Source organism: Arachis stenosperma, chromosome 6, assembly GCF_014773155.1.
Source record: "Arachis stenosperma cultivar V10309 chromosome 6, arast.V10309.gnm1.PFL2, whole genome shotgun sequence".
Taxonomy (NCBI): Eukaryota; Viridiplantae; Streptophyta; class Magnoliopsida; order Fabales; family Fabaceae; genus Arachis; species Arachis stenosperma.
Window position 1 is genome coordinate 119029733 of NC_080382.1, and position 27444 is coordinate 119057176.

The following is a 27444-nucleotide window of genomic DNA, read 5'->3' on the forward strand; positions in this document are numbered from 1 at the left end:
TGAGCGGATAATTTATACGCTTTTTGGCATTGTTTTTATGTAGTTTTTAGTAAGTTCAATCTACTTTTAGGGATGTTTTCATTAGTTTTTATGTTAAATTCACATTTCTGGACTTTACTATGAGTTTGTGTGTTTTTCTGTGATTTCAGGTAATTTCTGGCTGAAATTGAGGGACTTGAGCAAAACTCTGAAAGAAGGCTGACAAAAGGACTGCTGATGCTGTTGGAATCTGACCTCCCTGCACTCGAAATGGATTTTCTGGAGCTACAGAACTCCAAATGGCGCCCACTCAACGGAGTTGGAAAGTAGACATCCAGAGCTTTCCAGCAATATATAATAGTTCATACTTTATTCGGTAATTGATGATGTAACTTGGCGTTGAACGCCAAGTACATGCTGCTGTCTGGAGTTAAACGCCAGAAACACGTCATGATCCGAAGTTGAACGCCCAAAACACGTTATAACTTGGAGTTCAACTCCAAGAAAAGCCTCAGCTCGTGGATAGATCAAGCTCAGCCCAAGCATACACCAAGTGGGCCCCAGAAGTGGATTTATGCATCAATTACTTACTCATGTAAACCCTAGTAGCTAGTTTAGTATAAATAAGACTTTTTACTAATGTATTAGTCGTCTTTTGACCACGTTTCATCTTTGGTCTCAGTTTTGTTTTATTCTTCATCTTAGGAGGCCATTGATCACGTTTTGGGGGCTGGCCATTCGGCCATGCCTGAACCTTTCACTTATGTATTTTCAACGGTGGAGTTTCTGCACACCATAGATTAAGGGTGTGGAGCTCTGCTGTACCTCAAGTTTCAATACAATCACTATTACTTTCTATTCAATTCTCTTTTATTCTTATTCCAAGATATAAGTTGCACAACACTTTGATGAATATGATAATCCGTGACACTCATCATCATTCTCACTTATGAACGCGCGTGACTGACGACCACTTCCATTCTACCTTAGGCAGGGCGCATATCTCTTAGATTCCCCAACAGAATCTTCGTGGTATAAGCTAGATAGATGGCGGCATTCATGGGGATCCGGAAAGTCTAACCTTGTCTGTGGTATTTCGAGTAGGATCCCGGGAATCCAGAAAGTCTAACCTTGTCTGTGGTATTCTGAGTAGGATTCCGGTATTGAATGACTGTGACGAGCTTCAAACTCCTGAAGGCTGGGCGTGATGACAAACACAAAAGAATCAAGGGATTCTACTCCAACTTGATTGAGAACCGACAGATGATTAGCCGTGCTGTGACAGAGCATTTGGACCATTTTCACTGAGAGGATGGGATGTAGCTATCAACAAGGGTGATGCCTCCAGACGATTAGCCGTGCAGTGACAGCGCATAGGACCATTTTCCCGAGAGGATTAAAAGTAGCCATTGATGATGGTGATGCCCTACATACAGCTTGCCATGGAAAGGAGTAAGAAGGATTGGATGAAAGCAATAAGAAAGTAGAGATTCGAAAGGATTCCAGCATCTCCACCCGCCTATCTGAAATTCCCACTATTGATTTACATAAGTATTTCTATCCCTTTTTATTTTCTATTTATTATTAATTATTCGAAAATCCATAAACCAATTTAATCTGCCTAACTGAGATTTACAAGGTGACCATAGTTTGCTTCATACCAACAATCTCTGTGGGATCGACCCTTACTCGCGTAAGGTATTACTTGGACGACCCAGTATACTTGCTGGTTAGTTGAACGGAGTTGTGTCCACACATAAGTGCCATAATAATGATTCCATACAACAACAAAGAATACTACATTGATGTGATCACAATTTCGTCCACCAAGTTTTTGGCGCCGTTGCCAGGCATTGTTCGAGTATGGACAACTGACGGTTCATCTTGTTGCTCAGATTAGGTAATTTTCTTTTCAAAAATCTTTTTCAAAATTTTTCTTTTATTTTTCGTTTTTCTAAACTTTATTTTCGAAAAAATTAATAAAAATCCAAAAAAATTAGAAAATCATAAAAATAAAAAATACTTTGTGTTTCTTGTTTGAGTCTTGAGTCAACTTTTAAGTTTGGTGTCAATTGCATGCTTTAAAAAAATTTTTTTTCTTTCTTGCATTTTTCGAAAATTTCATGCATTCATAGTGTTCTTCATGATCTTCAAGTTGTTCTTGATAAGTCCTCTTGTTTGATCTTGATGTTTTCTTGTTTTGTGTTGTTTGTTGTTTTTCATGTGCATTTTTCGTTTGTTAGAATCCATACATTAAAGATTTCTAAGTTTGGTGTCTTGCATATTTTCTTTGCATCAAAAATTTTTCAAAATTATGTTCTTGATGTTCATCATGATCTTCAAAGTGTTCTTGGTGTTCATCTTGACATTCATAGTGTTCTTGCATGCATTCTTTGTTTTGATCCATAAAGAAAAGAGAAAAACACAAAAATGACATTTTTATTTTTTTTCTCTCTCATAATTAAAAATTAAAAAATCAAAAATATATCTTTTCCTTTTTTCTCTCCAAATTCTCAAAATTTTGGGTTGACTTGGTCAAAAATTTTCAAAATTAGTTGTTTCTTACAAGTCAAGTCAAATTTTCAATTTTAAAAATCTTATCTTTTCAAAATCTTTTTCAAAAATTATATCCTTTTCATTTTTTTTCTATTTTTCGAAAATTTCAAAAATCTTTTTCAAAATATTTTCAAAATCTTTTTCTTATCTTTATATCAAATTTTCGAAAATTAGCTAACAATTAATGTGATTGATTCAAAAATTTGAAGTTTGTTACTTGCTTGTTAAGAAAGGTTCAATCTTTAAGTTCTAGAATCTTATCTTTTAGTTTCTTGTTAGTAATTAATTTTAATTTAAAAATTAAATCTTTTTCAAACATATCTTATCATATCTTTTATATCTTATCTTTTTCAAAATTTTATCTTTTTCAAAATTTGATTTCAAAATATCTTATCTAACTTCTTATCTTCTAATCTTTTCAAATTTTGATTTTAATATCTTTTTCAACTAACTATTTGACTTTTTGTTTGTTTCTTATCTTTTTCAAAACCACCTAACTACTTTTCCCTCTTTAATTTTCGAAAATATCTCACCTCTTTTTCAAAAATTCTTTTTATTCTAAATTTTAATTTTAATTATATCTTATATTTAATTTTCGAAAATTACTAACCCCTTTTTCAAAATTATTTTCGAAATTCTCCCTCTCTTTTCTTATTCTATTTAATTATTTATTTACTAACACTTCTCTTCACCTCTCTTCATCTAAAAAATCCAAACCATTCTTCTTCATTCTTCTTCTCTTTCTTTTTCTACTAACATAAAGGAATCTCTATACTGTGACATAGAGGATTCCTCTTCTTTTCTTGTTTTCTTCTCTTTCATATGAGCAGGAACAGGGAAAAAGGTACTCTTGTTGAAATTGATCCTGAAGCTGAAAGGACTCTGAAAAGGAAACTAAGAGAAACTAAATTACAACAATCCAGAAACAACCTTTCAGAAATTTTCGAACAAGAGAAGGAGATGGCAGCCGAAAATAATAATAATGCAAGGAGAATGCTTGGTGACTTCACAAAGCCAACGTCCAAATTTGATGGAAGAAGCATCTCCATTCCTGCCATTGGAGCCAATAATTTTGAGCTTAAGCCTCAACTAGTTGCTTTAATGCAACAAAACTGCAAGTTTTATGGACTTCCATCTGAAGATCCTTATCAGTTTTTAACTGAGTTCTTGCAGATCTGTGAGACTGTAAAGACGAATGGAGTTGATCCTGAAGTCTACAGACTCGTGCTTTTCCCTTTTGCTGTAAGAGACAGAGCTAGAATATGGTTGGATTCACAACCCAAGGATAGCCTGAACTCCTGGGATAAGCTGGTCACTGCCTTCTTGGATAAATTCTTTCCTCCTCAAAAGCTGAGCAAGCTGAGAGTGGATGTTCAAACCTTCAAACAAAAAGATGGTGAATCCCTCTATGAAGCTTGGTAAAGATACAAGCAGCTGACCAAAAGATGTCCATTTGACATGTTTTCAGAATGGACCATATTAGATATATTCTATTATGGTCTATCTAAATTTTCGAAAATGTCATTGGACCATTCTGCAGGTGGATCTATTCACCTAAAGAAAACGCCTGAAGAGGCTCAAGAACTCATTGATATGGTTGCAAACAACCAATTCATGTACACTTCTGAAAGGAATTCCGTGAATAATGGGATACCTCAGAAGAAAGGAGTTCTTGAAATTGATGCTCTGAATGCCATATTGGCTCAGAACAAAGTGTTGACTCAACAGGTCAACATGATCTCTCAAAATCTGAATGGATGGCAACATGCATCCAACAGTACTAAAGAGGCAGCTTCTGAAGAAGCTTATGATCCTGAGAACCCTGCCATGGCAGAGGTTAATTACATGGGTGAACCTTATGGAAACACCTATAACTCATCATGGAGAAATCATCCAAATTTCTCATGGAAGGATCAACAAAAGCCTCAACAAGGCTTTAACAATGGTGGACGCAATAGGCTGAGCAATAGCAAGCCTTTCCCATCATCTTCTCAGCAATAGATAGAGAATTCTGAACAAAACACTTCTAATTTAGCCAATCTAGTCTCTGATCTGTCAAAGGCCACTTTCAGTTTCATGAGTGAAACAAGATCTTCCATCAGAAATCTGGAGGCACAAGTGGGCCAGCTAAGTAAGAAAATCATTGAAACTCCTCCCAGTATTCTCCCAAGCAATACAGAAGAAAATCCAAAAGGAGAGTGCAAGGCCATTGATATAATCAATATGGCCGAATGCACAAGGAAGGAGGAGGACGAAAATCCTAGTGAGGAAGACCTCCTGGGACGTCCCTCAATCAAGAAGGAGTTTCCTATTAAGGATCCAAAGGAATCTGAGGCTCATATAGAGACCATAGAGATTCCATTAAATCTCCTTCTGCCATTCATGAGCTCTGAAGACTATTCTTCCTCTGAAGAGGATGAAGATGTGACTAGAGAGCAAGTTGCTCAATATTTAGGAGCTATCATGAAGCTGAATGCCAAGTTGTTTGGTAATGAGACTTGGGAAAGTGAACCTCCTTTGCTCATTAGTGAATTGGATACCTGGATTCAGCAAATTCTACCTCAAAAGAAACAAGATCCTGGCAAGTTCTTATTACCTTGTACCATAGGCACCATGACCTTTGAAAAAGCTCTATGTGATCTGGGATCAGGGATAAATCTTATGCCACTCTCTGTAATGGAGAAGCTGGGGATCATTGAGGTACAACCTGCCTTGTTCTCATTACAACTGGCAGACAAGTCATTGAGACAAGCTTATGGAATAGTGGAGGACGTGTTAGTAAAGGTTGAAGGCCTTTACATCCCTGCTGATTTCATAATCTTAGACACTAGGAAGGAAGAGGATGAATGCATCATCCTTGGAAGACCTTTCCTAGCCACAGCAGGATCTGTGATAGATATCAACAGAGGTGAATTAGTCCTTCAATTGAATGGGAACTACCTCGTGTTTAAGGCACATGGCCATCCTTCTGTGATAAAAGAGAGTAAGCATGAAAAGCTTCTCTCAGTTCAGAGTCAAGAAGAGCCCCCACAGTCAAACTGTAAGTTTGGTGTTGGGAGGCCACAACCAAACTCTAAGTTTGGTGTTAAGACCCCATATCCAAACTCTAAGTTTGGTGTTGGGACTATACAACATTGACCTGATCACCTTTTTGGCTCCATGAGAGCCACTGTCAAGCTATTGACATTAAAGAAGCGCTTGTTGGGAGGCAACCCAATTTTATTTATCTAATTTTTATTTTATTTTATTCTATTGTTATTTTGTATTTTATTAGGTACATGATCATGTGGAGTCACGAAAAAATTATAAAAATTAAAAACAGAATCAAAAACAGCAGAAGAAAAATCACACCCTCGAGGAAGCACAGGCTGGCGTTCAACGCCAGTAAGGAGCATCTGGCTGGCGCTCAACACCAGAACAGAGCATGAAACTGGCACTGAACGCCAGAAACAAGCAACATTCTGGCGCTGAACGCCAGGAATGTGCCTAGAGGAAAAGCTGGCGCTGAACGCCAGTAACAAGCATGAAACTGGCGTTCAACGCCAGAAACATGTTACATGTGGGCGTTGAACGCCCAGAATGTGCACCACTCAGTGTTTAAACGCCAGAATGGTGTGCAATGGCATTTTACATGCCTATTTGGTGCAGGGATGGAATTTCTTGACACCTCAGGATCTGTGGACCCCACAGGATCCCCACCTTACCTCCTAATCCTATTTTACTCTTCCCAATAAACACTCCTTCCCAAAACCCTACACCAATCACCTCAATCTCTCTTCCCAATTACCATCTTCACCATTCACATCCATCCACTCTTCCCCATAAACCCCACCTACCTTCCAAATTCAAATTTTCTTTCCCACCCAATCCCACCCTATATGGCCGAATCTTCACTCTCCCCTTTCCCTATATAAACTCCTCCATCCCACTTCATTTTCACACAACACAACCCTCTCTTCTCCCCCTTGGCCGAATACACATTCACCCTTCTCCTCCATATTTTCTTCTTCTTCTTCTTCTCTTCTTTCTTCTCTTGCTCGAGGGCGAGCAATATTCTAAGTTTGGTGTGGTAAAAGCATAAGCTTTTTGTTTTTCCATTACCATCAATGGCACCTAAGGCTAGAGACATCCAAAAAAAAAAGAAGAAGAGATTAAAAGGGAAGACAAAAGCTTCCACCTCTAAGTCATGGGAGATGGAAAGACTCATGTAAAGGGTTTATAACTCAGTGGTAGAACATTTGACTGCAAATCAAGAGATCCCTGAGATACCTCAGGGGATAAATTGTCTCCACACAATTATTGGGAGCAACTAAGGATAGGAACACCAAAATTACTAGGAATCATGCAACAGAAGCAAGGAAGAGACATAAAGGAGCTCAAAAAGCACCATTGGACCTTCAAGAAGGCGCCACCCTCACTCAGGTGGATTCATTCCTTGTTCTTATTTCTTTCTGCTTTTCGATTTCTATGTTGTGTTTATCTATATTTTGTGTCTCTACTTCATGATCATTAGTATGTAGTAACCATGTCTTAAAGCTATGAATAAATTCCATTAATCCTTCACCTCTCTTAAAAGAAAAATGTTTTAATTCAAAAGAACAAGAAGTACATGAATTTCGAATTTATCCTTGAATTTAGTTTAATTATATTGATGTGGTGACAATACTTTTTGTTTTCTGAATGAATGCTTGAACAGTGCATATTTTTTATCTTGTTGTTTATGAATGTTAAAATTGTTGGCTCTTGAAAGAATGATGAACAAAGAGAAATATTATTGATGATCTGAAAAATCATGAAATTGATTCTTGAAGCAAGAAAAAGCAGTGAAAAAGAAGAAGCTTGCGAAAAAAAGAGAGAAAGAAAAAGCAAGCAGAAAAAGCCAATAGCCCTTAAAACCAAAATGCAAGGGTAAAAAGGATCCAAGAATTTGAGCATCAATGGATAGGAGGGCCCAAGGAAATAAAATCCAGGCCTAAGCGGCTAAATCAAGCTGTCCCTAACCATGTGCTTGTGTCATGAAGGTCCAAGTGAAAAGCTTGAGACTGAGTGGTTAAAGTCGTGATCCAAAGCAAAAAGAGTGTGCTTAAGAGCTCTGGACACCACTAACTGGGGACTCTAGCAAAGCTGAGTCACAATCTGAAAAGGTTCACCCAGTCATGTGTCTGTGGCATTTATGTATCCGGTGGTAATACTGGAAAACAAGATGCTTAGGGCCACGACCAAGACTCATAAGTAGCTGTGTTCAAGAATCAACATGCTTAACTAGGAAAGTCAATAACACTATCCAAAATTCTAAGTTCCTAGAGACGCCAATTACTCTAAACTTCAAAGGAAAAAGTGAGATGCCAAAACTATTCAGAAGCAAAAAGCTACAAGTCCCGCTCATTAATTATAATTAATATTCATTGATATTCTGGAATTTATAGTATATTCTCTTCTTTTTATCCTATTTTATTTTCAGTTGCTTGGGGACAAACAACAATTTAAGTTTGGTGTTGTGATGAGCGGATAATTTATACGCTTTTTGGCATTGTTTTTAGGTAGTTTTTAGTAAGTTCAAGCTACTTTTAGGGATGTTTTCATTAGTTTTTATGTTAAATTCACATTTCTAGACTTTACTATGAGTTTGTGTGTTTTTCTGTGATTTCAGGTAATTTCTGGCTGAAATTGAAGGACATGAGCAAAACTCTGAAAGAAGGCTGACAAAAGGACTGCTGATGCTGTTGGAATCTAACCTCCCTGCACTCGAAATGGATTTTCTGGAGCTACAGAACTTCAAATGGCGCGCTCTCAACGGCGTTGGAAAGTAGACATCCAGAGCTTTCCAGAAATATATAATAGTCCATACTTTATTCGGTAATTGACGACGTAACTTGGCGTTGAACGCCAAGTACATGCTGCTGTCTGGAGTTAAACGCCAGAAACACGTCATGATCCGGAGTTGAACGCCCAAAACACGTTATAACTTGGAGTTCAACTCCAAGAAAAGCCTCAGCTCATGGATAGATCAAGCTCAGCCCAAGCATACACCAAGTGGGCCCCGAAAGTGGATTTATGCATCAATTACTTACTCATGTAAACCCTAGTAGCTAGTTTAGTATAAATAAGACTTTTACTAATGTATTAGTCGTCTTTTGACCACGTTTCATCTTTGGTCTCAGTTTTGTTTTATTCTTCATCTTAGGAGGCCATTGATCACGTTTTGGGGGCTGGCCATTCGGCCATGCCTGAACCTTTCACTTATGTATTTTCAACGGTGGAGTTTCTGCACACCATAGATTAAGGGTGTGGAGCTCTGCTGTACCTCAAGTTTCAATACAATCACTATTACTTTCTATTCAATTCTCTTTTATTCTTATTCCAAGATATACGTTGCACAACACTTTGATGAATATGATGATCCGTGACACTCATCATCATTCTCACTTATGAACGCGCGTGACTGACAACCACTTCCGTTCTACCTTAAGCCGGGCGCATATCTCTTAGATTCCCCAACAGAATCTTCGTGGTATAAGCTAGATAGATGGCGGAATTCATGGGGATCCGGAAAGTCTAACCTTGTCTGTGGTATTCCGAGTAGGATCCCGGGAATCCGAAAAGTCTAACCTTGTCTGTGGTATTCCGAGTAGGATTCCGGTATTGAATGACTGTGACGAGCTTCAAACTCCTGAAAGCTGGGCGTGATGACAAACGCAAAAGAATCAAGGGATTCTACTCCAACCTGATTGAGAACCGACAGATGATTAGCCGTGCTGTGACAGAGCATTTGGACCATTTTCACTGAGAGGATGGGATGTAGCTATCAACAAGGGTGATGCCTCCAGACGATTAGCCGTGCAGTGACAGCGCATAGGACCATTTTCCCGAGAGGATTAAAAGTAGCCATTGATGATGGTGATGCCCTACATACAGCTTGCCATGGAAAGGAGTAAGAAGGATTGGATGAAAGCTATAAGAAAGTAGAGATTCGAAAGGATTCCAGCATCTCCACACGCCTATCTGAAATTCCTACTATTGATTTACATAAGTATTTCTATCCCTTTTTATTTTCTATTTATTATTAATTATTCAAAAATCCATAAACCAATTTAATCTGTCTATCTGAGATTTACAAGGTGACCATAGCTTGCTTCATACCAACAATCTCTGTGGGATCGACCCTTACTCGCGTAAGGTATTACTTGGACGACCCAGTACACTTGCTGGTTAGTTGAACGGAGTTGTGTCCACACATAAGTGCCATAATAATGATTCCATACAATAATAAAGAATACTACATTGATGTGATCACAATTTCGTCCACCAATACCCCATCTGCTTTTAACCGGGTTGCAAGGAAATGCAAGAAATTATACAAAAATGTAAAATGGACGATGAGAAAATAATGTCTATATCGAACCATGCTATTTAGAATGTGTTTGTTGCTTATTGTTTCTGATTTGTTGAACTTATTTATGTAGAATGTGTTGGACTTATTTATTTAGAATGTATTTGACTTATTTATGTATAATGTGTTGGACTTATGTATTTAATGGACTTATTTATGTGATCAACTATGCTACTTTACTTTTCATCAGCACTCACATTAAATTTTCAGTATATGAAAATCCCAAAGTCATACAATAACATCATACATGAAAGTCATACAATATATAAAAATATTGAAAGTCATACACTAACTCGAGTGAGCAATATGGCTGGAGCTCTATTGGGTGGTCGCACCCGAATTACTTGCACCCCCACATTGACGACATCTACTACGGTTGTGGCCCACGGCCCTGCATTGCTTACATCGCCTAGTTCCACGCAACATCCGAGTGTCCATCTCATTCAAGAAATGGGTCATCCTTGGCCGACCTTTGGATACCGTCTAAGGAATGGATTACCTACGAATCGAGGTCCATGATAAACAGGCCATGTTGTGGGATTTTCGAGTGGCCTAAACCTAGCCATGTATACTCATCAAACTTGGTCCATCTTGTAGACATCGTGTACATACAATTGCCAATCCAGCCGCTGGTTTACACAACAAGCAAACACATGTCAACACGGAAGTCAGTCAACTTCGAATTCACCATAGTCACACCGTTGTCGATGGAGGTCCACTGCATACTCCACACCACTGGGACACTCACGCACTTCAAATACCTCATTCTGTCAGTCAAAGCAACTAACTTGGATGTTACCCGCTACCCGCTGATTTATATGCAGTTTGAAGGTTACAAGCTCAGAGAATACATGTCCTGCATTAATTCGAGCCTCAGCCTCGACTCTTTTTTGGGTGAACAATTCATTAAGCCTATAAAACGTTGCCTTAACAAGTGCAATGACTGGAAGATTGCGAGCCCCTTTTAGTACCGAGTTGATGTATTCCACTAGATTGGTGGTCATATGACCCCATCGATATCCCCCATCAAATGCTAAAGCATACTACTCACGTGGAATCCGATCCAACCAGTTGGTATAAGCCTCACCCCGCTAGCGTAAACGCTGATAACGTGTCTCTTACTCGCGAACTGTTCGTGAGTATCCTGTCAATAAAAAAGAAGACCCACGATAAACAACATTCATCATAATAACTGAGTTCAAGACTAAATGTAATCGTAACTATCATACCTATATTGACGATAAGCTTCTGCAGATACGATGCCTTGAACTTTCTCAAAAAGTTGGACTCTATATGTCTGATGCAGAACATGTGGAATGCTCTGGGAGGAGACCAAGCTCCGTTACTACGAGCAATTGCTGACCTAATGGAATCTTGCCGATCGGAGATAAGGCCCACACCATTACATGTCATAACATGCTGTTGCAAGTTAATAAGAAAAAAGTGCCAAGCCTCAGATGTATCTCCCTCAACTATCGCAAATGCAATAGGAACGATATTGTTGTTGCCATCCTGTGAGACTGCAACCAACAAAAAACCCTTGTATTTCCATACAAATGAGTTCCGTCTACCTGCACTATTGGCTTGCAATGTCTGAATATTCTAATACAAGGGTAATAACTCCAGAAGACTCGGTGTAGTACACGAATATTAGGAACTAAATCATCTCCTGATACGCAGGCATTATTTCAAAGTGAACAACTGCGGATGGCTCCTTGTGACACATGGCCTCAAACGATATCGGCAAGGCTTCGTACGAAGCTTCCCGCCCTCTGAAAATTGACTCCACTGCCTTCTGTTTTGCCAACCATGCTTTGCGATAACTTATGGTGTAGTTAAACTTTGCCTGTACTTCCGCAATCACTGATTTCACCTTTATAGACAGGTCAACTTCTACCAATGGCTTTATTGCTTCTGCAACTGTGTTGGAATCCAGCTTCGAATGATCTTGAGAAATGGTGGCCCTAGTACAGGTGTAACTAACATTGTACCTCCTTATCTCCCAACAGAACTTTTTGGACATTTTGCTCACCCTGATCAGCAAATCACATCCTGCACCATACTGGGTGCATTTAGTATAGAATGTCGTCGGTTCTGACTCATGTACCCGATAATCTACATCTCTGCGGATTGTATAATCTTTCATCGCCTTAATTACTACCTCCCTAGAACTGAATTCCATTTCCACGGTAAATTCACCATCTGGCATAACGGGAAGCTCTATTGCAATCACATCACAAATTTTAGAGTTGTCAGAACTAATAATCTAATAAACTAATAATTATAGAACAATGGAAAATGTAGTTGTCAAAATCGAGTCGGTAATCGAACCAGTCAGGTCACTGGGTCATTGGGTCACTGGTTCAACCAGTGGATCACTAGTTGAACCGATTGACCTGGTCCTATGTAAATAAAAAATAAAACATAGTAAAAAATTTTTACTAATATTTTAAAAATATCTAGCTATTCTAAAACAATATGGAATAGGAACAATAGTATTTTGTTAATTTCAAGGAGTTTGACCATCTTTGACCGGTTCACTTCGGATTTGACCAGGTTGCACCGCTTCGTTGCCTTATGTGGTCTCATCATGGGACCGGACCGGTCTAAGATCCGGTTCAACAGTTTTTTGGCCGAACCGGTCAGTCCGATCGAACTGGCTATTTCGGTTCGGTTTTATTAAAAATGATGGGACATACTACATCTCTCAGCATACATGTTTACTTCATAATTAAACATTTCACAATTACTAACTACATGCTATATTTTGCCTATTTACCGTTGTCTTAACTATTTGTCCTAAACTCAAAACCCATGCACAAATCATACTTTAATAAATCTTAATTTAAATTGATGGCGCACCTGCATTTACATATTGAGGAAACTCCGGTGCATGCATGGTTTCCAAATCCAACGACCGCATGAAACTCGGCTCTACAAATGGCTGTTGGTTTGCTAGTGCATTTGCCACATCCGCCACATCTGCCACCATAGCCTCGTCAGCTTGATCTTCGTCTACACCTGGATCAACGACCTCGTAGTTACTTTCGAACTCTTCCTCACTATCATTGTTGTAATCTTCCAATTCAATATTTCAGTCCGCTGCAGATTGTTCAAACTCGATATACAGTTCGATGAACGATATTCGCGACCGACTTTCAAGATACACTGAAAATATTTCTTGCATGCTCGCTTCGTCGGTCACGTATTTCGTTTGAAATTGCACGAACCCACCAAAGACAGATATAGGATATCTGTACAAAATACACGACACTCTCCTAGATATTTGAGAATCATTCTTCTCACAAATAACACCTTTCAATTCTTCATAAGACAGTGTGAAAGGAATTATAATATCTAATGGATTTTCACACACAAATTTCACTCCTTCAGATGTTTGTAACAATATTTGGCCATCATAATACACTTTTAATCTCACTCTATCATCCATGATAGTAGAGAAGAAGAGAGGAAAGAGTAAGACGGTCTGCAGCAATTTGAAGAACGAGAGAGGAGGAAGAATATGAAGTGGATGCTCAATCTGGGTTTGGAAATATATATACATCAGAAATCGGACTTTCCGACCGCTTCCTTGGGCATTCGAAATTTTTGAACATTAAAATCGGACTGTCTGATTAGGGAACAGCCTGCTAAAAAAAAATTGGACTACCTCAAATCGCTAGGTCCGATTTAGGCTCCTTTCACATTTATTCTCAGAAGCCTTGAAATCGGTGGGTCCGATTTCCTTGGCCCAAACCACATACATCCTCCGTGCATGAAATCATTGGGTCCGATTTCTTTGCACCCAGCCATCCTTGAACCACAAATCGGACGATCCGATTTGTGTCACCTCTTTCCCTGCAAGAAATCGGACCGTCCAATTTTTCTCTGTCACTTAACAACCGTCACAGCAATGTAAATTCCCCTACGATCCATAATCCGGCGTAACACCAATGTATATGTCATATCCAAAAAAAATTAGCCGTCAAGGACTACTATGTTATATTTTTGTCGATTTCAGGGAGATAATTGATGCAATTAGAATTTTGTGATTACTTTAGTGTACGTAAGACTACTTTAAAACTTAACTCTAAGAAGAGAAAAATTTAAGTAATTTAAGTACCCAATATCCATTTTCAAGAGGAAAAATAGTTTCTCTAAATCTACCTCGTTATAATATAAAACATAGATCATTTTTGTTGAAAATCATAACTCAAATATCTCACACATGCATACTAAAATGTTTTTAAAGTAAAGATTTTATTAAAAACTATCCTAAACGTTTTAAATATGATGAATGTCATAAATAGAACAAAGAATTGATTTCATACTTCTTAAAATTATCATACTGTTTTATCGAAACAAGGCATATCTCAGTAAAAGAATTGATTTCCTTAATAAAGGAACTGATTCCCTCAATGAAGGAATCAATTCTATGTTAAACGGAATGGTTGTTTGTTTCTTCCAAAAATAAAATCGACTCCACAATGCTATAATCGATTCTTTGGTTAAAAATCCAAATTATTTGTGTATCGACCAATAAAAAATCGATTGGTTGGCAAAAGATCAATTTCTTCTTCTGCATAAAGTCTTCAATGGTTAATTTTAAGAAAAATGATCATTCTCGCCAACCCTGTAATATCTTTTAAGGTTCGAGATGCCTATAAATAGAGGTATCAAAATCATTTTCAATAACCAAGCACCATTCTAAGCTATCATATTGGTTCATATCAACTTCTATATATTTACGAAGTAATTTTTTATAAATTTAAAGAGATATAAAAAGTTTGGTTCATAAAACTTCCATTATATTCGTCTACTTTTTTTTAGAGTTTTTTATTTTTGACTTTGTGTATAACAAATTATAAAGAAAGAATTATGTAGCTCTTTCTTGATTCTTGAAGTTGAGATTGCTTCAAGGTCCTTTAAAGCCGGTGTCTCTAATAGTTGACACCTAATAAAATATCGATTAGAAGTCTATAAATATATAAAGTACTCATTATTGTAATGGTTTGTCAAATACTCATTGTAAACTTAATAAATAGTAAATAAATTTTCGATATATTTATAAAAAAACTAGATATAAGTAAAAATATGTGACGCAAGATGAATAAAATTTATGTTTATAATCTCTCTTTTCTTATCTCTTTTTTAAATCAAAAATGTTATTTGTATATTAAAATTAACTACTAAAATCAGCCACTAATATATTTATATATAAATACATGTGTAGTTTAATTTATTTTCAATATGTATTTTATATTTATAGCTAACTTTAATTGCTGATTTTAGTGTACACGTAACATAATTCTATTTAAATATTGACCAAACATCTTAAAAATTGTTTGTGGTGTTTTGTCAAGCATCTTGAATGCACTATAGGATAAAATTCTAAGCTTATATTCAAAAGGGATGTATTTACATCGTTTGTGGTGTTTTCTCTAAATTACATCGTTTTGCTCTTTAGTCTTCGGGAAAGTATAGAGAGCCAATGGAATATTTGTATAATGTGTACAATGAAAATTTAGGGAGTATTAGAGATATAACCATTAGTGTTACATTTTTCCATCAGCGTAAACTTTTGGGATGAGTAGTATCATAATATGGTATCAGAATTCTAAATTCGAAAGATATTCATAGCCCATTGTACACATTGTACAAATATTCTATTGGCTTCCTAGCAGGACTCTTAGTCTTCAGATAAAAAAAGGGGAAAGAATTAGAAGGTCATCATAACTACTAGTCGGCCATCTCCGTCTTCTTTGTCGCACTCATCTGTGGTCATCGCCGACGCAGTCATTGTCCCAGACATCGTCATAGTTGTCCTCCTCCTCTTGATTTAATTTTCTAGCTCCTTTCGCTTCCAATCTGCTTCTCAGTTTCTCTATTTACAAGTCTTTCTTTGCTTTCGTCTTTCTGCTCTAACTCTTCCATCAATGAAGACAATGAATGTGCACATGGCGAAGGTTGAAAAAAAAAAGAAGAAAAGAAAACAAGCAGCACCTAATGAAGAATAGCATGCAACTTGGAGGATGAAAAGGACAAGGTTATCGATTTGGCCATTAGGGAAACTTTTTGTTCCTGTTAGGAACTGCCTTCCGAAGATATTATTAGGTCATTATCGGGGATTAGGCAAGGGAATCCGATATCTTCTTACTTGTTTGTGATTACAATGAAAAAGTTAACACATCTCATAGAAGAAAATACTCATTTTGATAAATGGATCCCTATGAGAACAGGTAGGGATGTGCCCTTGATATCACATATGCTTTTTGCAGATGACCTATTGTTGTTTGTGGAGGCATCCACAAAATAAATTGAGAGAATTCTAAATACTCTAAAATATTTTTTGTGATGTATCTGGTCTTAAGATTAGTGTTGCAAAAACTTCAATTATTTTCTCAGAGTGTACAGAAAAAGAATTGTCCGAAAAAATGGATATAAGAAGGAAAACTGCATTAGGAGGTACCTGGGCACTATGATAACGAATTCTGACAAAAAGAAGAAAAATTTTAAGGGGACAATAGGTAGAATCAGAGAAAAACTTCAGGGCTAGAAAGCTAACTGTCTCTCATGAAAAATAAGTAATTTGCCCACCGAGGTAAATACTAAATCGGTACCCGAAAGATTCTAATGCTGACAAAATGGTACTTGACTTTTGTTAGTGACAAAATAGTCCTTAAAAGATTTTAAAATTTGACAAACGTACCCACGAGTTTGTCAGAGCATATCTCCGGCAAACACAATGCTGACATGGCCACTACGTTTTGATGACATGGCAAAAATTCTCCCCCCACCCTAATCCTTCCTCTACAACGCACTTCCCCTTCCTCCTCCCCAATGCACTCTCCCCTTCCGCTTCCTGAATGCACTCTCCCTCCCCCCTCCCCAATCCTAATCCTTTCCTCTCCCTCCCTAATCCTAATCCCCCATCCCTAACACACTTCCCCCTCCTTAATCCAAAATCTTCCTTCTGAACCCTAATCCCTTTCCTTTTTCTCTTTGAGCTCTAATTCTCTTTCCAACACACTGTCTCATACTCTCAATTTACTCTTCCCTAAAACAGCAGTGGAGCTCAACCTTCTCTGTCTTAGAGTGTCACCGACACCGTACTGTCGCCATCTCGTCGTCGGGTCTTCTGCGTCCGCCAGCGTCGTCTGTCTCCTTCGTCGAGTCGTCTGTGTGCCTTCACTGCTATCGCCTTCACTACTTGTATCTGCTTGCTGCTCGCCCCCAGTCACTGTCCTGCCTCCTCTGTTTATGTTCCATCTTGGCTCCATCGTGTCGTGCCTCCTCTGTCTCTGGTATTCTTCTTCTGGCCTTCTCTAAATCTGTTTCTTATTTTGGTGGTGTCTGTAGTAAGTTTTATTTTATTTTATTTTATTTTATTTTGATTATTGTATATGAATTTATTTGTTTTCTCTGAGTTTTATTGTTATTAATCTTTTTGAATGGTAAATTAACCTAAATATTTTGGACAATTCATGATTTGGGGCAATTTTGTTGATGTTGAGGTTGTTGTTGCTGTGAGTGGTGGTGTTGAGGGAGGGAGAGAGGAGTGTGCATTGGGAAAGAAAGAGTGGAAATTGTTGTTGTTGATATTGAGGTTGTTGTTGCTGCGAGTGGTAGAGTTGAGGGAGGGAGAGGTAGTGTGCGTTGGGGAGGGAGAGTGGCGGAGGTTGTTGTTGATGTTGATGTTAAGGTTGTTGTTGCTGCGAATGGTGGTGTTGAAGGAGGAAGAGGGGAGTATACATTGGGGAGGGGGTTATGATGGGGCGGGAACTGCGATGCGGGGAGAAGTGTGCGCTGAGGATGGGGCTACAACGGGGAGGGAGAGGGAAGGTGAGGGAGTGCATGTTGGGGAGGGGGCTTTGGAGGTGGTTTGCCAAGTCGCCAAAACACGGTGGCCATGTCAGCATTGTACTTGCCGGAAATTTGCTCCGGCGAGCTCAGGGGCACGCTTATCAAATTTTAAAATCTTTTAGAGACTATTTTGTCAATAACAAAAGTCAAGTATCATTTTGTCGGCGTCAGAATTTTTCGAAAACCGATTTGGTATTTATCTCTTTGCCCACCTCTAACTTCAATATGATCCATGGCAAGTGGTGGACGAAATTGTGATTCTTGATTAGTGGCTCCTTGGCATGTGCCAAAAAGTTAAACTAACTCAACTAACTGATTACTTTCTTTTCACAATTCCGTCCAACTAACCAGCAAGTGCACTGGGTCGTCCAAGTAATACCTTACGTGAGTAAGGGTCGATCCCACGGAGATTATTGGCTTGAAGCAATCAATGTTATTTTATTAATCTTAGTCAGGAGGCTAATGAAGTTATTGGGATTTATTTGTAAAAGGTCAAACTACAAACTACTTAAAATTGTAAGTTAAAATAATGGGGAATGATAGAGTTACTTGTTTATAAAGGATTGTGGAATATGTTGGGGTTTTGGAGATGCTTTGTCCCTTGACTTCAACTCTTCCTTGAAATCCTCTTCTCACACGCAGGTTCCTTCCATGGCAAGCTCTCTGTAGGGTCTCACCGTTGTCAATGGCTACCTCCCATCCTCTCAGTGAAAACGTTCCTATGCTCTGTCACCGCACGGCTAATCATCTGTCGGTTCTCAATCAGGTTGGAATAGAATCCCTTGATTCTTTTGCATCTGTCACTAACGCCCAGCCCTCAGGAGTTTGAAGCACGTCACAGTCATTCAATCCCAGAATCCTACTCGGAATACCACGGACAAGGTTTAGACTTTCCGGATTCTCATGAATGCCGCCATCAATCCAGCTTATACCACGAAGATTCTGATTAGGGAAGCTAAGAGACATTCATTCAATCTGATGTAGAACGGAGGTGGTTGTCAGGCACACGTTCATGGGTTGAGGAAGGTGATGAGTGTCACGGATCATCACCTTCTTCACAATTAAGCGCGAATAAACATCTTAGATAAGAACAAGCGTGTTTGAATGGAAAACAAAGGAATTGTATTAAATCATCGAAACACTGCAGAGCTCCTCACCCCCAACAATGGAGTTTAGAGACTCATGCCGTCACAAAGTATGTAATTCAGATCTAAAATTGTCATGAGGTACAAGATATGTCTGTAAAAGTTGTTTAAATAGTAAACTAGTAACCTAGGTTTACAGAAAATGAATAAACTAAGATAATTGGTGTAGAAATCCACTTCTGGGGCCCACTTGGTGTGTGCTGGGGCTGAGACTAAAGCTTTCCACGTGTAAAGGCCTTTCTTGGCGTCAAACTCCAGGTTATGACGTGTTTTGGGCGTTCAACTCCGGATCATGACGTTTTTCTGGCGTTTAACTCCAGACAGCAGCATGTACTTGGCGTTCAACGCCAAGTTACGTCGCCTATCTTCGCGCAAAGTATGGACTATTATATATTTCTGGAAAGCCCTGGATGTCTACTTTCCAACGCCGTTGAGAGCGCGCCAATTGGACTCCTGTAGCTCCAGAAAATCCATTTCGAGTGCAGGGAGGTCAGGATCCAACAGCATCAGCAGTCCTTTTTCAGCCTAAGTCAGATTTTTGCTCAGCTCCCTCAATTTCAGCCAGAAAATACCTGAAATCACAGAAAAATACACACACTCATAGTAAAGTCCAGAAATATGATTTTTGCCTAAAAACTAATATTATTCTACTAAAAACTAACTGAAACATGCTAAAATCTACATGAAATTACCCCCAAAAAGCATATAAAATATCCGCTCATCACAACACCAAACTTAAACTGTTGCTTGTCCTCAAGCAACTAGATAAATAAAATAGGTTTTAACAGAAATAAAGAAGTAATAATATTTTAGAGTTTTAAATGAAGCTCAGATTCTTATTAGATGAGCGGGGCTTATAGCTTTTTGTTTCTGAACAGTTTTGGCATCTCCCTGTATCTTTTGAATTTCAGAATGATTGGCATCCTTAGGAACTCAGAATTCAGATAGTATTATTGACTCTCCTAGTGTAGTATGTTAATTCTTGAACACAGCTACTTATGAGTCTTGGCCGTGGCCCTAAGCACTTTGTCTTCCAGTATTACCACCGGATACATAAATGCCACAGACACATAACTGGGTGAACCTTTTCAGATTGTGACTCAGCTTTGCTAGAGTCCCCAGTCAGTGGTGTCCAGAGCTCTTAAGCACACTCTTTTGCTTTGGATCACGACTTTAACCACTCAGTCTCAAGCTTTTCACTTGGACCTTCATGACACAAGCACATGGTTAGGGACAGCTTGGTTTAGCCGCTTAGGCCTGGATTTTATTTCCTTGGGCCCTCCTATCCATTGATGCTCAAAGCCTTGGATCCTTTTTACCCTTACCTAGGGCTCATGGCTTGTGAATATTTCTTCTCTCTTCTTTTTTTTTTTTTTTGAACTGCTTTTTCTTGCTTCAAGAATCAATTTCATGATTTTTCAGATCATCAATAATATTTTTCGTGTTCCTCATCCTTTCAGGAGCCAATATTCATCAAATTCAAAGTACATATTATGCACTGTTCAAGCATTCATTCAGAGAACAAAAAGTATTGCCACCACATATAATTAATTATACTTTTTATTATTAAGAACTCGAAAAATATAGATTACTTCTTTATTCTAAAAAAATCTACTACTTTATTCATGCCTGATGATGATGAGAAAAATAAATTATAGCTTAATTGGAAATAAAATCAAAATAGACATACTAATTACTACTACTCCTATATAACTTCTAAGGTAAAATTCTATAATAATACTATCACAGAGTTAAAGCTAGAATTAGAACTTAACAACCTGTATTTTGGGAAGTGGATGTTCCTCTAGTCTGTGGGGTGCCTTCAAGAATTAATTTCTGACGCTTCAGCTCCTTTAAGTTCACATCCTTGCTCTTCCTGTTCTCTTAGGCGCCATGATCTTAATGAGTTTTAGCTCAGTGATCATGGCAAATCACACCAAACTTAGAGGTTTGCTTGTCCTCAAGCAAAATGAAGGACAGAAGAGGAATAGAGGGAAAGGCAATTTCGAAATCAAAAGATATGATGAGTTGAAAAAGATTTGAAAAAGAAATTAAAAAGATTTGAAAAAGAATTGGATTGGAAAAAGATTTGTGTTTATAAATTAGGATACATTTGATACTTTTGAGAAAGGGATTTTAGAAATTAGGATTTTTAGAAAACCAATTTGATTTTGAAGGATGACATTTTGAAACATGTTTATGCAAGAAATCATGAATTGAAACATAAAAATTTAGAAAAATTGTAAAGAAAAACGAATTTTACCTCCTCCCCACCATCCTGGCGTTAAACGCCCACATGGTGCATGTTTTGGGCGTTTAACGCCCACATGTTGCTTCTCCTGGGCGTTCAACGCCCATTTGGTGCTTCTTTCTGGCGTTGAACGCCAGGAAGTCCTTTGTCACTGGGCGTTTTCCTGAACGCCCAGGATGCTAGCAGACTGGCGTTAAACGCCCAGAAGCTGCATCTTTCTGGCGTTTAACGCCCAGAAGGTGCTCCTTTCTGGCGTTTAACGCCCATATGGCTACCCTTACTGGCGTTAAACGCCCAGTGGGAGCTTCTTTTGGGCGTTTAACGCCCAAAGTATTTCTTACTGGCTTTTTCATGCCAGTGAGCTTCCAAATTTCCTTATAACTATGTGACTTCAACCAATTGCTATTTCACCTTTGAAGATACTTGACATATACCTGAAACAAAATTAATTAATGAATGAATACGAATAAAATTAAATTTTGTGATTGGCTGGGTTGCCTCCCAGCAAGCGCTTCTTTAATGTCATTAGCTGGACTATTACTGAGTTTTAATCAAGTCTCAGTTTTGAGCATTCTTGCTCAAAATTGCCTTCAAGATAATGTTTGACTCTTTGTCCATTAACAATGAACTTTTTGTTAGAGTCACTATCCTGAAGTTCTATGTATCCATATGGTGATACGCTTGTAATTACATATGGACCTCTCCACCGGGATTTTAATTTCCCAGGGAATAATTTGAGCCTTGAATTAAATAACAGAACTTTCTGTCTTGGCTCAAAGACTCTGGATGACAATTTCTTATCATGCCATCTTTTTGCTTTCTCTTTGTAAATTTTTGCATTTTCGAAAGCATTGAGTCTAAATTCCTCTAGCTCATTTAACTGGAGCAATCGTCTTTCTCCAGCTAACTTGGCATCAAGGTTCAGGAATCTGGTTGCCCAGTAGGCCTTGTGTTCCAGTTCCACTGGCAAGTGACACGCCTTTCCATACACAAGCTGGTATGGAGAGGTCCCTATAGGGGTCTTAAATGCTGTTCTGTATGCCCACAGAGCATCATCCAAGCTTCTTGCCCAATCCTTTCTACGGTTAATTACAGTCCGTTCCAGGATTCTTTTGAGTTCTCTATTTGAGACTTCAGCTTGCCCATTAGTTTGTGGATGATATGGAGTAGCCACCCTGTGGTTAACTCCATAACGTACCAGAGCAGAGTAAAGCTGTTTATTGCAGAAATGAGTGCCCCCATCACTGATTAACACTCTAGGGATACCAAATCTGCTGAAGATATGTTTCTGGAGGAATTTCAACACTGTTTTAGTGTCATTAGTGGGTGTTGCAATAGCCTCCACCCATTTGGATACATAATCCACTGTCACCAGAATATAAGTGTTTGAGTATGATGGTGGGAAAGGTCCCATGAAGTCAATGCCCCATACATCAAACAACTCAATCTCCAAGATCCCTTGTTGAGGCATGGCATAACTGTGAGGTAGGTTGCCTGATCTTTGGCAACTGTCACAATTAAGCACAAATGCTCGGGAGTCTTTATAGAGAGTAGGCCAATAGAAGCCACTTTGGAGGACTCTTGTGGCTGTTCGCTCACTTCCAAAATGTCCTCCATACTGTGATCCATGGCAATGCCAAAGGATCTTCTGTGCTTCCTCTTTAGGCACACATCTACGGATTACTCCGTCTGCACATCTCTTGAAGAGATATGGTTCATCCTAAAGATAGTACTTTGCATCTGTGATTAATTTCTTTGATTGCACCCTACTGTACTCTTTGGGTATGAATCTCACTGCCTTGTAGTTTGCAATGTCTGCAAACCATGGCACTTCCTGGATGGCAAACAGTTGCTCATCCGGAAAGGTTTCAGAGATCTCAGTGAGAGGGAGGGACGCCCCTTCTACTGGTTCTATTCGGGACAGGTGATCTGCTACTTGATTTTCTGTCCCTTTTCTGTCTCTTATTTCTATATCAAACTCCTGCAGAAGCAGCACCCATCTGATAAGTCTGGGTTTTGAATCCTGCTTTGTGAGTAGATATTTAAGAGCAGCATGATCAGTGTACACAATCACTTTTGATCATACTAAATAGGATCTGAATTTATCAATGGCGTAAACCACTGCAAGTAGCTCTTTTTCTGTGGTTGTATAATTCTTCTGTGCGTCATTTAAGACACGGCTGGCATAGTAAATGACGTGCAGAAGCTTGTCATGCCTTTGTCCCAACACTGCACCAATGGCATGGTCACTGGCATCACACATCAGTTCAAATGGTAATGTCCAGTCTGGTGCAGAGATGATTGGTGCTGAGACCAATTTAGCTTTCAGGGTCTCAAATGCCTGCAGACACTCTTTATCAAAGATAAATGGCGTGTATGCAGCTAGCAGGTTGCTCAGAGGTTTGGCAATTTTTGAAAAATCCTTTATAAACCTCCTATAGAATCCTGCATGCCCCAGAAAGCTTCTGATTGCCTTAACATTAGCAGGTGGTGGTAATTTTTCAATTACCTCTACTTTAGCTTGGTCCACCTCTATCCCCTTGTTCGAAATTTTGTGCCCAAGGACAATTCCTTCAGTCACCATAAAGTGACATTTTTCTCAGTTTAAAACCAGGTTAGTCTCTTGGCATCTTTTCAGAACAAGTGCTAAATGGTTAAGGCAGGAGCTGAATGAGTCTCCAAATACTGAAAAGTCATCCATGAAGACTTCCAGGAATTTTTCCACCATGTCAGAGAAAATTGAGAGCATGCACCTCTGAAAAGTTGCAGGTGCATTGCACAGGCCAAATGGCATCCTTCTGTATGCAAATACTCCAGATGGGCATGTGAATGCCGTTTTCTCCTGATCCTGGGGATCTACTGCAATTTGATTATAACCTGAATATCCATCCAGGAAGCAGTAGTATTCATGACCTGCTAGTCTTTCTAGCATCTGGTCTATGAATGGTAAAGGAAAATGATCCTTTCTGGTGGCTGTATTGAGTCTTCTATAATCAATGCACATACGCCACCCTGTAACTGTTCTTGTAGGAACCAGTTCATTTTTTTCATTGTGAATCACTGTCATGCCACCTTTCTTAGGGATAACTTGGACAGGGCTCACCCAGGGGCTGTCAGAAATTGGATAGATAATCCCAGCCTCTAGTAATTTAGTGACCTCCTTCTGCACCACTTCCTTCATGGCTGGGTTCAGCCGCCTCTGTGGTTGGACTACAGGCTTGGCGTCACCTTCCAATAGGATCTTATGCATGCATCTGGCTGGGCTGATGCCCTTAAGATCACTGATGGACCACCCAAGAGCTGTCTTGTGTGTCCTTAGCACTTGAATTAGTGCTTCCTCTTCCTGTGGCTCTAAGGTAGAGCTTATAATTACAGGAAAGGTATCACCTTCTCCCAGAAATGCATATTTTAGGGATGGTGGTAATGGTTTGAGTTCGGGTTTTGGAGGTTTCTCCTCTTCTTGAGGGATTTTCAGAGGTTCTATTATCTTCTCTGACTCCTCCAAATCAGGCTGAACATCTTTAAAAATGTCCTCTAGCTCTAATTCCCAACTCTCAACCATATTGACCTCTCTTACCAGAGAATCAATAATATCAACACTCATGCAGTCATTTGGGGTGTCTGGATGTTGCATTGCTTTGACAACATTCAATTTGAACTCCTCCTCATTGACTCTCAAGGTTACTTCCCCTTTTTGGACATCAATGAGGGTTCGGCCAGTTGCTAGGAAAGGTCTTCCTAGAATGAGAGTTGCACTCTTGTGCTCCTCCATTTTCAGCACCACAAAGTCAGTAGGAAAGGCGAATGGCCCAACCTTGACAATCATGTCTTCAATCACGCCTGATGGGTACTTAATGGAGCCATCAGCAAGTTGAAGACATATCCTGGTTGGTTTAATTTCTTCAGTTAAACCAAGCTTTCTGATAGTAGATGCAGGTATTAGGTTGATACTTGCCCCAAGATCACATAAAGCTTGCTTGGTACAATTACCCTCTAATGTGCATGGTATCATAAAGCTCCCAGGATCTTTAAGCTTCTCAGGTAAGCTTTTCAGAATGACTGCACTGCATTCTTCAGTGAGGTAGACTTTTTCAGTTTCCCTCCAATCCTTCTTATGACTTAAGATCTCTTTCATGAACTTAGCATAAGAGGGTATTTGCTCAAGTGCTTCTGCAAACGGAATCTTTATTTCAAGAGTCCTGAGATAGTCTGCAAAGCGGGCAAACTGCTTATCCTGTTCCGCTTGGCGGAGTTTTTGAGGATAAGGCATTTTGGCTTTGTATTCCTCAACCTTAGTTGCTGCAGGTTTATTGCCTACAGAAGTGGGTTGGGAAGCCTTTTTAGAAGGGTTATCATCAGCACTCGTAGGTGACTTATCCCCCACTGGCAATTGAGTGCCAGAGGTGGGAGATGGAGTGGCGTTAGACGCCATCTCCTTGTTGGTTACTGGCGTTTGAACGCCAGAACCATGTCCCTTTTGGGCGTTCAACGCCAGATCCATGCTTGTTTCTGGCGTTGAACGCCAGGAATTAGCATGGTCTGGGCGTTCAGCGCCAGCTTTATTCCTTTCTGGGCTCTGATTGTCCTCAGAGGGATTTTGAGTATCCTCTTGTTCATTTCTTGGTTTCCTGCTGCTTTGAAGTGAGGTATTTAATGTTTTCCCACTTCTTAATTGAATTGCTTGGCATTCTTCTGCTATTTGTTTTGACAGTTGTTTTTCTGTCTGCTTTAATTGTACTTCCATGTTCCTGTTAGCCATTCTTGTTTCCTGTAATATTTCCTTGAATTCGGCTAGTTGCTGAGTTAGAAAATCTAATTGCTGATTGAATTCATTAGCCTGATCCACTGGACTGAGTTCTGCAGTTACTGTTTTAGCTTCTTCTTTCATAGAGGATTCACTGCTTAGGTACAGATGCTGATTTCTGGCAACTGTATCAATAAGCTCTTGAGCTTCTTCAATTGTTTTTCTCATATGTATAGATCCACCAGCTGAGTGGTCTAGAGAAATCTGAGCTTTTTCTGTAAGCCCATAGTAGAAGATGTCTAATTGCACCCATTCTGAAAACATTTCAGAGGGGCATTTTCTTAGCATCTCTCTGTATCTCTCCCAGGCATCATAAAGGGATTCATTATCTCCTTGCTTGAAGCCTTGGATGTTTAGCCTTAGCTGTGTCATCCGTTTGGGAGGGAAATAGTGATTCAGGAATTTTTCTGACAGCTGTTTCCATGTTTTTATGCTGTTCTTAGGCTGGTTATTTAACCACCTCTTAGCTTGATCTTTTACAGCAAATGGAAACAGTAATAGTCTGTAGACATCCTGATCTACTTCCTTATCATGTACTGTATCAGCAATTTGCAGAAATTGTGCCAGAAACTCTGTAGGTTCTTCATGTGGAAGACCAGAATATTGGCAGTTTTGCTGCACCATGATAATGAGCTGAGGATTCAGCTCAAAGCTACTAACTCCAATGGAGGGTATACAGATACTACTCCCATATGAAGCAGTAGTGGGGTTAGCATATGACCCCAGGGTCCTCTTGGACTGTTCATTCCCACTTGCTTCCATATTGAATACAAGTTGAGAATTTATATGTTGAGTATTATTTATTTTATAGTAATGGAATAACAAAAAATGGAATAAGTAAAAACAATATAAATTTTTTTTTATCAAATAAAAACGAAATAAATAAATGAAAGTGAAAATATTTTGAAATTGAAAATTGAATTTTTAATATAAAATTTTTCGAAAAATGTAGTTCAAAATTAGTTAGAAAATAAATTTTTTTTGAATTTTGAATTTTATGATGAAAGAGAAAAACACACAAAAGACACAAGATTTAAAATTTTTAGATCTAATGTTCCTTGTTTTCGAAATTTTTTTTTTTTTTTGAGGGAAAACACCAAGGAACACCAAACTTAAAAATTTTAAGATCAAGACACAAGAAAAACCCAAGAATACCTTGAAGGTTCACAAGAACACCAAGAACAAAAGGAAGAACACCAAACTTAAAATTTTAGAAAACTTTAATAAAATTTTCGAAAATTGTAAAGAAGATCAACAATAAAACACCAAACTTAGAGTTTGGCACAGGATTAAATCAAGAAAAATTATTTTTGAAAAAGATTTTCAAAAGTACTGGTGCTCCCTTATCAAGAATATAAACCAATGCTTTAGCCAATTGGGAATAAATATGACACTTGATGCAGATATTCCAATTAGTGCTTTAAAAGGAACACAAGTGAAACAAAAAAAAAGACAC

The 27444-nt window shown here is 38.6% G+C and overlaps 1 protein-coding gene across 1 annotated transcript; it reads right to left on the reverse strand.

Annotated features, from left to right (window-relative positions):
* Nucleotides 1-11043: 11043 nt before the first annotated feature.
* LOC130934482 (uncharacterized) lies at nucleotides 11044-13376 on the reverse strand. The gene is made up of 5 exons (XM_057864047.1): nucleotides 13054-13376; nucleotides 12788-12987; nucleotides 11628-12145; nucleotides 11155-11527; nucleotides 11044-11069 (listed from the first exon to the last, which is right to left on the reverse strand). The coding sequence occupies exons 1-5, from the start codon at nucleotides 13374-13376 to the stop codon at nucleotides 11044-11046; spliced, it is 1440 nt and encodes a 479-aa protein (XP_057720030.1).
* Nucleotides 13377-27444: the final 14068 nt, after the last annotated feature.

Coding starts and splice junctions, on each gene's coding strand:
- LOC130934482 (XM_057864047.1), bottom strand. CDS start 13,376: ATGGATGATAGAGTGAGATTAAAAGTGTATTATGATGGCCAAATATTG. Junction 12,988..13,053: donor CGAATATCGTTCATCGAACT/GTATATCGAGTT, acceptor CAACAATGATAG/TGAGGAAGAGTTCGAAAGTA. Junction 11,070..11,154: donor GAAGCTTATCGTCAATATAG/GTATGATAGTTA, acceptor TTTTATTGACAG/GATACTCACGAACAGTTCGC.